Source organism: Lathyrus oleraceus, chromosome 1 (assembly GCF_024323335.1).
Source record: "Lathyrus oleraceus cultivar Zhongwan6 chromosome 1, CAAS_Psat_ZW6_1.0, whole genome shotgun sequence".
NCBI lineage: Eukaryota > Viridiplantae > Streptophyta > Magnoliopsida > Fabales > Fabaceae > Lathyrus > Lathyrus oleraceus.
Genome location: NC_066579.1, coordinates 345250766 through 345264447, shown reverse-complemented (window position 1 = coordinate 345264447; position 13682 = coordinate 345250766). Strand labels below are relative to the sequence as shown.

Below are 13682 nucleotides of genomic sequence, written 5' to 3'. Positions count from 1 at the left end.
CAATTTTTTTAGTAATTTTCTTTTTTAATTTGTATATAATTGTTCATCTCCATTTAATAATATTAATTTATTACTTTTATTTTATAGGGTGTATTTTTGATGATGATTGTAAATTTGACGTGTGCATTCCTCCTAATGTTCTTGAGTGCTATAAGAATAAATGCAAATGTACTTGGAGTTAAGTTAATATCATAATTTATGTACCACTTAATTATTTTCTTTCTTAACATTATATACAACTTTTCAAGTCGTTTTAATAATATTTATTTTTTATTTTTATTTTATAGAATGTATTGAAGACTCTGATTGTAAATCTTTATGGTGTTTTCCTCCATTCAAATATGTTCCTAAGTGCGATGGACATGGATGTAATTGTGTTTAACAGGTAAGTTGAAAAATAATTCTCTTCTTTTAAAGCTTCTAATTATATTTGAAGGGTGAAATATTTTCAATTATATGATTTCTCTAACACTTTGATTTAGATTTATCAAAGCTTTCATTTGTTTTTTTACAGGCTAAAAGGACTTTTATTTTTGGACGACAAGAACTATAATTTCACTTTATAATTACTGTTATTTATTTCAATAAATAAATAAAACATGGTTATGTAAAGTAATAATATGTTCCACTCAAGAAGTTTTCATAAGAATGACATGTGATATAAAGTGGACATAAATTAATAAGTATTTTTTAATTCATTTTAAAGACTAATAAATTAAATTTTAACGATTAAAAATAAAATTTAGGAGACCTAGTTATATATTTTAAAAAATATAGGAAAAAATAAAATGATTGTTTTGAATTAGGCGAAATCCCGTCTCCAAGATTTTCCACACCCAAAATCCATCTGCACACATGTATACCTCCTTGATAAGAGTTAAATTTATCCAATAACACATGTCCCATATGTTTTGGTTGTTTAACATACAACTAAAAGAAGTTGTGTTGGTTGATGACTAAGCACGTTTGTAGGAAGATTACTTGTCTTAAGTAAATTATTGTGTTCTTCCTTGCATGTTTCACATAGTCGAAGTAGGATGATGAATACTTGCACCTTTTAGAAATCCCAAAACTAACATTTTTATTATTATTTTAAAGTGATTTATGAAAGGCAAGTTCTTGAAACACTACCTCTTTTACATTTGCTATTTCTAGAGTTTTGCTGAAAATCTTTTCATTTTCTTTTGAAATTTTCAAATCTTATTTGTAATACTCCACTAATGCATACTCGTAATGAACTCAAAATATATTCATCAATTATGTTGACATTCTATACTAATGAGATGCCTTTTAGGACTAATTTGTGGGGTCATATAATGATTCATATCCATTTTGACACTAGAAGTCATCTTATTGCCTTTTTTAGGGCTCACTTTGACCCTAAAGATATTTGTAATACCCTTAAAATTTGTTTTTATTAAAGAAAAATAAAGTTATTCTTGCCTTTTTGTCAGAGTAATAATTCATATTTCAATGCGACAGAACATATAATGATAATGGCTCCTACTGCTATTCTTCTTGAATACTTCAAATGGCTCTACAACAAGATAATAATAAATAGACGGGACGATAAACACATTTTTTAACCGACTTAAGATGATTTAAAGTTTGAATTATGGTTTAATTTTAATTACACAATGAGTTTTGAGAAGGCAGTGAGCAAATGAGTTTTTAACTGACTTAAGATGATTTAAAGTTTGAATTATGGTTTAACTTTATATACACAGTGACTTTTGAGAAGGCAGTGAGCAAATGAGTTTGATGTCAATCGATTTACATCCCATGTCAAACGATCGATGCTGGGTTATCTTTGAAAAATTCAGAAACTGAACCATGTTTTATTCTCCGACGATTTTGGCTGTAACTTTGGTCTCGTAAGTTCAAATGAGACACCATTTGAAGCGTTAGAGAGCTAACACGCAAAACTACCTCATGGTAGTGCCTTGAGAGATCATTGATGTGTGGATGTATGTTCATTGTGTGATTATATGTTATAAATTGTGTGAATTATTATACATGCTTGTCGATGATTAATGAGGTGAGTGGTCCGGAATGAGAACTACTCGTATTGTATTGAATGAAGGATTGATTATGGTTAGGGTAGGGTTGTAATATTTGATATGTTGTTGTTGTATGGTTGTTACAGTCATAGTGGGTCTGTCATCATTGATTGTGTTGTTATCGTTGCATGATTAAATGCCATGCATCATGTGTAGTCCTGTTGTGAAAGAGGCGTGTTCACTAGTTCAGAGTGAGGACTGGTGACTTGTCCCAAGCTTAAAGTGGGGGTTCAGGGTTCGTAGTTGATTGAAACCCGGTTCGTATGAAGAACCAAATGTTGAGTCGGTACCGCATGCATATAGAGTTGAGTTATGAGTCTGGTTCAGAGTGGGGACCTCGACGAGCATGAGTTGGGTTGATTATTGCATTGCATAATATAATGATTATGCAAATGAAATGCTTGTGGATTGATGAATACTCTTGAATGATTGTGTGAGTTTGACTGTGGTGTGGGTTAAATGTGAATACACGATATTTGAGGTGCATATCTGGTGCATGTATGACTATGTAGTATGTGAGTCTATTCTGATTGTTTTGTGCACTGTCTATTATTTGAATGTATTCTCACCCTATTTTTATGTTTTTATGGTTGTGCTCCTTTGGAGTACATATAATCAAGTACTTCGGTAGGAGCTTGAGGTTGAGGATGACGTTGTGCCTCTTTAGTTGCTTGTCGATCGAGTCTTGTAGTTAGAGTCGTTCTGATACGTAACACGAGGGGAACACATTGTTCTTTATTTCTTTATGTTGCATATCTTTTCCTTTGATTTCATTTTATGATGAACCACTTTTCAAACCAATATTATTGTTGAGGCTTTTATGTCAACTATTTCATAACTCTGCTGCTTATCAAATGATTTTAATTTTTAAATAATGTGGTTCAAATATGAGTTGTTTGTATGTTGCGTAACATTCTACTTGATGTTATGTTTTATTTAATTATTTGTCGAGTCGGGAAGCATGGTGTAACACTTCACACCTTTATTGTAGCCAATAAAGATGTACTGTTTTGACTTTGGGTCAAGTTTAGATCGATCCACGCTAGAAATATGCACATATGTTAGACACCAAAAAATCCTCAAATTACTCAGATAAATAGGGTTACCTGTCTACATATCCTTTGCAAATTTTCCATCCAATGAATCTCGTGATGATCTATTGATTATATAGAATTCCATATTGAATGTTGTTGCCCATAAACCTTTTGAAATCCCATCATTCAGCTGAAGGCACCTTACCTTCTCCGTCAGAGTCATGTTCATCCTCTATACAACACCATTATGTTGTGATGTCTTCCTCATAGAAAAGTGTCTCTGGATTCCATTCTCCTCGTAGAAATGCATAAAATTATTGTTAGTGTATTCAATTATATTATCTGACCGCAAATAATTTATTTTTCTCCTTGTATGGTTCCCAACCTCTCCCTTCCACAGTTTGAACTTGGCAAAGACCTCATATTTATATTTCATAAAATAAACCCAGACCTTACGAGAAAAATCATCAGTGAATGTCACAAAGTACCTGAAACCTCCAACAGAGGGCGCTTTTGTAGGCCTTCAGACATCAAAGTGGATATAGTCTAAGATTCTCTTGGTCTTATGTTTCCCAGTCTTGAAATGAACTCTACACTACTTCTCAAGAACACAATACTTGCACAATCCATTTGTGCAACTGCAAACACCATTTAGTAAATTTCTTTTATGTAGTTTCATCATCCCATGTTCACTGAGATGACCCAAGCACATGTGCCACAATTTGGTTGCATCATTATCAGTTTCAATAAATGCTACATCACTCATAGTTATGCCCCATAACACCTTATAAATGTTGCATACAATCCTCCTTGCCCTTATCACTATCATTACACCCTTGCTAACCCTCATGATGTCTCTATCTCCATTTGACCGAAATGAATAACCATTCGCTTGAAGAGTACTCAAAGAAATAAAATTCTTCCTTAATTCTGGAACATAACGTACCTAACTCAATGTGCGCACGCCACCATCATCCAAAACAAATTGAATTTCCCTTTTCTAGTGATGGTACAAGTTTTATCATCACTTAATTAGACAAAACCAAAATCACCTGGTAGGAGCACCCAAAATCAAGGATTCATGCATTTGTGCACTTTGCAGATGAAATGTAAAGTAGATCCTCTTCACTTGCAGTAACTATCATTTTGAACTACATTTGATGAACTATTGTTGCTTGACTTGTTTGGATATTCCCTCATCCAATGACCAATTTGATTGCAACCATAACATTATGTAGTTTTTCTGTCCTTGGACTTGAACCTCTTTTTCTTTCTAGAACCATTGCCTTACCCTTGCCTCTGTCACAATCTTGACCTCACTTCACAAACAAACCTTCACTTGAACTTCCTCCATATTCCTCTACACTTTGGCGAAGTTATGCGTGTTGCAAAAGGATATAAGAAATAGAATCCAACGTGATTGTTTTCTTCCTGTATGTGAGAGTGGTCCCCAAGTGATCATAAGAGCTTGACAAAGACTTGATGTGTTATTATGATTCTAACTCCACTATCAAACTTATCTCAAAGTCAGTTAATGTTTGACATCACCATGCCGCAATTCTCCACGACATAAAAGAGATCTCACTAGAAAATGACGAGTTCAAATATTTCATACTCCTAGAGAGGAAAATATTTGTCATTATTATCTAACAAAACATAAAGTTGCTAATAATGCGTTGTACCGGTAATTTGCTAAATGATGCTAATAAAACTTTATTTTTCAGATTATTTATTATTTTTTCATTTGTACAAAAGAAAAAACATTTACCATTAAAAAAGTACACAAATAATATATATATATATATATATATATATATATATATATATATATATATATATATATATATATATATTTTAATTTAAACTATTACAAGTGAGTTTTGATATTACTTAATGATGATGTTATTAGATTAACATAGCAATAATAAAATCCAGATCGCTAACCATATTCACAAATGACATTACTCTGTTCATTCATCTACAAGAACCTTCTTAACTCCACCTTCCTTTTTCCGAACCCTTGATTTCAATTCACCGATTCACTCACTCATCACGGCGATGGCAACGGAGAGATTCTCTTCTCCGCCAGCCACATCGCAAGAGGAAAACGCTCTGTAAGTAAACACGCTCCTCCGATTTTTCTTTTGTTTTTTCTTTAGTTCCCAATTTTCAATTTGTATAATCAAGCTCTCTGATTTGATGTTTCGTGTTTTGCATTGATGTAGCTTTCTGGATATACTTCATGAAGCTCCTTTATTTGCTCATCGCAAACCTGCAAGGATTGTTGGAAGTGTTTTCTATTGTGTGATATTGGCAAGTTGAAATTTTCTTATATATGGTTGATTTGATAATCTTTGATGATGGTTTTTTATTTTTATTTTTATTGAATTTGACAATCTGTTGCTATGAAAGCACATACACAAACACAAGATAGGTTGACCTCATAATAATCTATGGAACACCTTCACCTCTGTAAAAAGGTGTGTCAGCGTCGGTGACCGAAACTGATACTTATGATTACGCTTAATTTTCTATGTTTCTAGTGTCCGTGTTTCATAGATAATAATTTAAGAAAATAAAATTGATTAAATATAACCATCACACAGACGTGTCGTGTTTCTAGTGTCCGTGTTTCATAGATAATAATTTAAGAAAATAAAATTGATTAAATATAACCATCACACAGACGTGTCGTGTTTCTAGTGTCCGTGTTTCATAGATAATAATTTAAGAAAATAAAATTGATTAAATATAACCATCACACACGCCTTCATTCAGAAGTGTCTGTGTTAGATAGGTTTGTTTTGTTAAGAATACTATAATAGTGTGATGATTTGCTTATTGTTTCTTCCATTTTAGGCAGGTTATACTACTTTGGCTGTAGGAGCTCAATGGATATTTCGTCCCGTGCAAGGATTGATTTCTCCCGTGTTATGCAGTTGTGATGTTCTTCTTATGCTGTTGACAGGTACGTTTGGAACTGGAACTATTGTGTTTAGTTGTTCTTAGTTCTTTTCTTTGGATGTGCCTAGTTTTCTGATTGGCATGTTGCATTGCATGTACTTAGCTCTTTAGGTAATGGGATAATATTTTTCTGCATTGTTGCTGTTTTTATTCTTGAAAGAATTTCCATCGTTGTAAAGTATTTTTTTCGTTAAGTTGAAAAAGTTGTTTCATTTTGGAACAATGAATCCAAATGCTTTGTTACAGTGTCCCTTCTTTCTGTTAATGCGTGCTGCAAACTTTGTTCTCACAATTTCAGATAACTAATAAATGTTTTCCAATTTTAAATTTTGTTACTCTAAAATATAAAAGAACTCCTGCAGAGTATTTTACTTACTAAAGAATGGTGATGGTGATGGTGATGGAGCAGTTTAGCAAATCCGAGTCCTAATACACCCCCTGACCTCAAAACTTTAAAACTATATTTGTATCTTTCTTCATAGCTTGAATTTGATAGAAATATGTAATTGTTATTCATTGCATAATACATTGATATGGCTACTGACTAGTTGTACCCTTGTTGCATTTTTTGAAAGAGAGAAGCTAGTAATAAGGAGAAAAATTATATAACTTTATGATTGATTTTCACTATAGCCATTTTGTCCAATAATTGAACCTGAGGGTGAATATCCTCCCATGGTTAAGTAAGAGTGGCACCTAATGAATTTGATGAATCTTTCTTTAGAAGGTAACATAGGAAATAGGAAATAAGTCTGAGATTATACTATCACTCACCCTCTCACCCGCCGTTTGCTGCACATTTCACTTTAGTCCCTTAAAACTTGGGGAACCCAAATTAGATCTCTACAGACTACTGAAGTTTTTTAATGTATTGACATGCTGTTACTTGATAAATCTAAATATTCAATATTGTCACTTTGAGATTTGTAAAAAACTAAAACCTAATAAAATCCCTACGAATACAAACTCAAGTGCAAATAATGCTTTGGAGCTTACGTTTTTTGGGGTGGATTAAATGGACTAAAAGCCCCTTTGGAGTTTACATTATTGTGTTTGTCAATATAATGTGTAGAACTAATACTATTTATCTAGCTGAATAAGCTTAATAAATGTTATTTTACTAAGCATTAAAAGCTTCTGCAGTTCTGCTAGTTAAGGTATAAAGCATATTTTTATTGGGTTCATATGCTGTGCCCTTACTGTTTCAGGAATCTTTCAACAATATCTAGTTTATCAAGTGCATAAGATACGGTTGCAGGTAATTCATTCCATTGCTAGTACTTTTTGGTCACAGAGTAGTATTCTTAATTTGTTTATCTCTCATGTGTCTGCTGCCCACAGGCTTTAACTTGGAAGCATTAACTGATAGAATTGAACTCTGGAATCTGAAAGTTCAATACAGTTAGATCTATAAAACAATAAAATTACCAAAATAAATTTTGCTACAAAGATCTTTGATGGTTTCTTTTATATTTATCGTTTTCCTGTTTAATTTTGTTTTTAATTATTGATGTGATTTCTCAGGGCTATTATAGTTTCAGCCAGAAGTTGAAATTTATTGTTCGCATACCCTTTGCCATTACAGCTTATGGTACGCATTTCAGTGTTTGGACTTTTTTTAACTTTTAGATGATACTTACCTTGTGAAGTCAATTGATACATATGTGACAAGTGTCAAGTTCCAAATCAACCCAAAAGCTTAAAATGTTGGAGGCACATGAATGTTTTCAACATGCATAGTTTACATTATGAGTTCTTAATTATAATGCAAGTATTCTCAACAATTTGATTTAATTCCAGGTACTGCTGCAATGCTACTTGTTATAGTCTGGAAACCTTACACTGGTTTTCTGTCAATCTCTGCAATATTGAGGTATTATCATCATTTGGTCATACTTGTCCATTTAAGACATTTTCTATGGGATATATTCAATGGAATTAAGAAATGGAATATCAGCAAGAGAATGTTGCTTCTAAATATGAAGGACTGGTTAATGTGAATCTTATCATTCAAAATTTCTTATAAATTTGTTTGATGATTAAATGCTACAAATAATTTTTTTTGTTGGAGACAGTGCATGTTGCCATGAAGTACAACAAAGACAATGAGGCTTTTTTGCATGTTTGATTAAATGAGTATACCTAATCTTATAATAGTATTATAGTAAGATGGCTTTGCAAGTAGATAGTGGTGTTCGTTACATTCCAATTTTTGGAACTTTTAGCTGTGCAACATACTTGGTAGGGGATCAAGAGTTTGATTGTTTGCTTCCTCGTGTTTAGGCTTGTTTGCAGTTGTACTTTTAACTTGGCCGTAATCAAATGAAATTTGATTTTTCATATCATGCAGTGATTTTTTTTTCTGATTAATATTGGCTGTTCTTGGTTTTCCTATTTATTTAGGATTGAGTATATGCATCCCTATAAATAGGGATTAGTGTAGTCTTTTGTATGAAGTTGATATCAATCAAGATATTATCAATAATATTCAAACTCTATATTTCTCTTATCATTTTATAACAAATTTCACAACTGCAACATTTACCTTCTAAGGTGTTTGTCTTATTTTGTTTACCTGAAAACTCTGCAGGATTATTATGGTAGTTGAAGCATTATGTGCTGGATGTTTTATGAGCCTTTATATTGGTAAACTATAATCCTTTCGTATTTTTATTGGAGGGTCTTAGCTAGAAATTTCCTATTAAGATCAACTTCTTTTATGGTGCCAAAAGATTTTATAAAAAATAAAAAATGTTAAACATGTATAAGAACACTTGAAAGAATGCTTTCAGCCTTCGGGTGCCACAGCCGCTCAATGAATGATAAAACTGGGAACATTTATTGATATGCAGTATATTATATATAGAAATATTAAACAATTTTAAGATTTGTTCTGTTTGAAAAACAGTAGTGTATTGGGCGAGTCTTGGGGAGGGGAGGATAACACCCCAATTGGCTGAAAAATCTGGAAATATTTATTGTATTATACCCATCTACCGAACTGGTTGAGTTAAATGATATGTATTTTGTTCAAATTCACCTTTTATAATTATAAGATCTTATTTTTCTATAGTAGTTATCATAGTATAGTTTAATGTAATGTAATCCTTTCTATGTGCATTTTTTGTACAAGCAGGTTACATACACCAGTACAATTCATTGAACTCCCATCCTGATGTTCTGAAGTCCTTATATTCACCACTACAACCAGCAAGTTCATTGGAGGGTCTAAGGCAAACATTTTGTAATTTAGTTTCTTTCGTAATTAACTTCATAGTTCAGTATCCACGTTTAGTTCTCAAACCACAAAATTAGAATTTTATTTGGAAAACTGTAGTATTTCTGGAATCATGGTCCATTTAGTACCTTTTATGCACTCCATTCATGTTATGGAAAAGCACGAATGCAAATCACAATTTCAAACACATCAATCATTGGGTTCCTGGATTGTGAAGAATCACACAACTACAAACTTTGTCTGGCAAACCTAGTATTTCTGAATGCACGCCAATCTACCTTTTATGCATTCCATTCATGTTACACAATAAAATCCAAATTACATTTGCAAACACATATGAAACACTGGGTTCTTGGATCGTGAAGAATGTAAACTGTGTAATTAGTATACCTTGATGCAACAGGTACCATGATGGTAGGCTCTCTGATCAGCAAATGGCTTTGTTGCAATATCAGCGTGAAAATCTTCATTTTTTGAGTGAGGAGGTATCTCAGGATTTGAAGCATTCCTTAATTATTTGATTTTATACACTTTAACTCGTACTGACAGTGTAGATGTTTTACTGCACATAAATTAGTTAATTAACATTTTGTATTGCAGATTCTTCGTTTGCAAGAGTCTTTAAGTAAATATGAACGAACCGAAGATCGGAGTACACCTCAGGTAATAATGGACACAGATAAACTAGTTCTCTTTCTAGTCTTCTTTACTAAATCAACTTAACTTTAAATTCTTATGTGTTATGTCTTTTTTTATAACATTATGTCTATGTCTCTAACAGTGACCATGTGTTGTTGTGGCTTATCCAGCTAGAATATTCAATATGAGATAGAAAAGGTCTATTGAATTATTAGATTTGTAGTGATACACTGCAATCTGAATTCATCTTGTGATGTAAACCAGAGTACTATATTGAAGTTTATTAAATTTCTATTCAAAATCCTTCCTGCTAAAATACAGTTTTTTATTCAACATTGACAGTTGAGATCTTAAAGATTGGTTAGCATCTAGTTTTCAATTGATACCCGTATCTCTACAACCAATTTTTCCATTAATAGGGAGCAAATCTTGTTTATTGCTTTTTGACCATACTCATTTTATTTAAGAACTTTTGGAGTATATTTATAGTTGAGGGATATCATAAATCTTGTTTCAATTACCTTTAAATCTATTATTGTCATCTACTCCATTGATGAGTTGAAACATTATTTTGCATAGGAATGACAATGTCTCAAGTTTAGCAGAGCGTAAACTTTAGAGACTTATATGTCAGGTCAGGATAAACCTGGTAAAATTTGAGCCTAATTTCTGAACTTGAGCTCATAAGCCACTCAAGCTCACTGAACCAATCTTGAACTCACTTGAGAGACTTATATGTCATGTCAGGATAAACCTGGTAAAATTTGAGCCTAATTTCTGAACTTGAGCTCATAAGCCACTCAAGCTTAGTGAGCCAAGCCAAGCTTTGAACTCTGTTCAATTTCAAGCCTTGTAGGCCAAATTACAATTAGCTAAATTTGAATTGTATAGTTTAGTCAAACCAAACGTACAGATCACATAAGCAAGCAGTGAAAATCTCGATACATGCATAGTTGTTAACAACTCTTGATTTCCGTAAACATTTGTGGCTCCAGATTTTTCTTTGAGGAAATAAATTGCTTATATTTCAGGTTGACCTTGCTCATCTACTGGCAGCTCGTGATCAAGAATTGCGTACAATTTCTGCAGAGGTAACTATTATCTGTTTTAATTTTAAAAGTTTTTGCAGACAACTTCAAGTACCCAGCTTACTCTCCTGACTAGGTTACAATGTGTTAACATTAAGATAACTCTAGTAACTGGGTTGGACAATTAAGTGAAATGTAGAGCCTTAAGGTAGGCTGGACAGTTAAGGGATGAAAGCTAAGTTAGTTGTTTAGTTGATTAATCCAGCTTGTGATCTTTTTTTCGATCCCAACCTGAAAATGATGGCTAGTCTGGAATGTTCCAAGGATGCCATTTATCACAAGATTCTATGAATTATGAGATCCCATAATCGCAAATAGAGCAATTAGTTACAAATATTATGCTCTAGATATTTATCACCACAGTCTTTTTCAGAACTTAGTTTTACTTATGTTAACATCCAAAGAAAATGATTTTTTGCTGCTACATCAAATTCGGTATACTTAAACATTATGATCAATCAGATATTGACATTTATTTATCTGACAAATTGGTGTATTGTTGAGTTCAACACTGAATCAATAAATCAGTGATTCGAACGACATCTCTTATCCCCACCATCTCATTATTTGAATATCTACATGAATTAGCAGAGTTCCAGATTGGATGAGATATAGCATGGTAAAGTGTTATTAAGTGGGAGACATCCATCATCTTACAAACCAATTTTGTAAGGTTGAGTTGGGTCCAACCCGAATTCTAAGAATTTAACAAATGAAATCAGTCATCAGATATTCAACTCTATTTACTCAAAACTAAAGGTATCCTCGCATGAAATTAATGTTACAGATGAACCAAATGCAATCTGAACTAAGGCTTGCACGGTCTTTAATTGCTGAAAGGGACTCAGAGACCCAACGTGTCCGCATGACCAACAATCAGGTATCTTGCAGGTTTTACTGATACTAAAAAGGAGTTAATTTTTTTTTTAATCCTCAATATTTATGCTCATAGTAGAGTTCTGGCTATTATCATATAACAGTATGTAGAAGAGAATGAAAGACTCAGAGCTATTTTAGGAGAATGGAGCACCCGCGCTGCCAAGGTATTATTCATATTAAGTGTAAAACACGAAGATCTACAAGTGTTAGAATAATCATTTGAGCTTTATGGTGGTTAAGATGTTTTGCTAACCATTTATTAATGATATTTTGAAAGCTTGAGCGAGCGCTGGAGACCGAGCGGATGTCAAATATTGAATTACAAAGGAAGATTTCAATGCTAAGAAGCCAAACACATATGTCAGTAGAAGTAACTGATCAAGGAGGTTAATTCACTAACTAGTTCATGTGGAGCATTTCACTTTGTTCTCTCTGTTGAAAACATGCAGTGAATTTGTATCCGCAGAATCATCGCTCTTGTGTGGAGATCCATTGTACATACTATATCAGTTTCAAACAGGGTTTAACTTTTGTAGTCATTGAGGCAAATATGTTCATCTTTTAATTTCTTTTCTTTCTATTATAGGTGTTCAGTTTTAATTTAAATACAAAAAATAAAATCTATCACAGCTTAATGTGTTTTTTTTCATAACATAAGTGATAAATATTTGGACAAAACTTAAATGTTTTTAAGTTGTTCTTAACTTAAAATATTCTTTCTGGGATTATAACAAACTTAAAGAAAATTATGTTTAATGGGTCAATATGAATATTTTAAGTACTGAATGGTACGAAAAGCATTTAAGCCTTGTCTTAAATATTTTAGGTGTGGTGGACTATTCACAAAAAAATCATTAAAAAACTGATGTTTGTGTTGAAAATAAAATATTTGTTTTACATTACCTCAAGAGAAAATCATTTTTAATAGAAGGGAGATATAAATAGATTTTTAGTGTTTATAAAAACATGTATAATTTTTAACTTAAATGTTCAATAATAATTTACATTTTTTCAAATCTCTAAAATATAATCTTCTAATTGTTTATATTAAAATTAATTTTTAGATAATTTAAATAAATGGTTCTTTAGAAGCTCTCATGTTTGAATCGAAATTTCACTGATGCAACAAGTCTTAGAATTATAACTTAATAATTTTAGGGAATTTTTTAATATATCCGGTATATTTTTTAGTCACCATGTAAAAATATTGAAATATCTTTTAATTTTTGAAGATTCGAAGATGTATCTTTGGATTCATCCAATACACATCCCGTGTATGCCCTTCTGAATACATCTTATAAGATTTTTTTTTTAATATTAAAGATGCATTTTTGGGATATTTCAAAAAAATATTTATAAATGATCAATTCAGTAAAAATTTCAGAGATGCATCTTTGAAAGTTTGAGTGAGATTTTAAAATGGTATGTCACATTTGCATGTCAGATATTTCGAGAAACACATCTTTGAAATAATCTGATAAAACACTCAGCTGCATGATTATAAAGACATTGTTTTTCTTTACAAACTCTCAACCAAAAATCCTTTCATTCTCAATTAGGGGTGGCAAAACGGGTCGTCCTCCCGCCCCGCCCCACCTTAAGCCCGTCAAGAAAAGGGGCGGAGCGCGAGTGAAATTGGACTTAAACATCTAGCCCGTCCTGCCAAAAAAAGGTGGCGGATTGGCGGGTGACGGATTTGCTTGTCTATTTTTTATATATTTATTTTTCTTTTTTAAAATTAATTAATAAGCTCATTTTTATTGGATTTTTCACTTATTTT

At 32.2% G+C, this 13682-nt stretch overlaps 1 protein-coding gene across 2 annotated transcripts; it reads left to right on the top strand.

Moving 5' to 3' along the window:
• The first annotated feature begins 4974 nt into the window (after positions 1-4974).
• Positions 4975-12482, top strand: LOC127135787 (protein FIP1). Of its 2 annotated transcripts, XM_051062422.1 has the most exons (14): positions 4975-5208; positions 5320-5411; positions 5958-6062; positions 7267-7316; positions 7583-7649; positions 7859-7931; positions 8649-8704; positions 9195-9291; positions 9700-9781; positions 9897-9959; positions 10967-11026; positions 11811-11903; positions 12004-12066; positions 12180-12482. In XM_051062422.1, exons 1-14 carry the CDS (start codon positions 5153-5155, stop codon positions 12291-12293), a joined length of 1071 nt encoding a protein of 356 aa, XP_050918379.1. In that variant the 5' UTR covers positions 4975-5152; the 3' UTR covers positions 12294-12482. The 2 variants fall into 2 exon arrangements, with proteins under 2 accessions (XP_050918379.1, XP_050918384.1); XM_051062427.1 differs by lacking the exon at positions 4975-5208 and having other exon boundaries at positions 5320-5407.
• The last annotated feature ends 1200 nt before the right edge of the window (positions 12483-13682 follow it).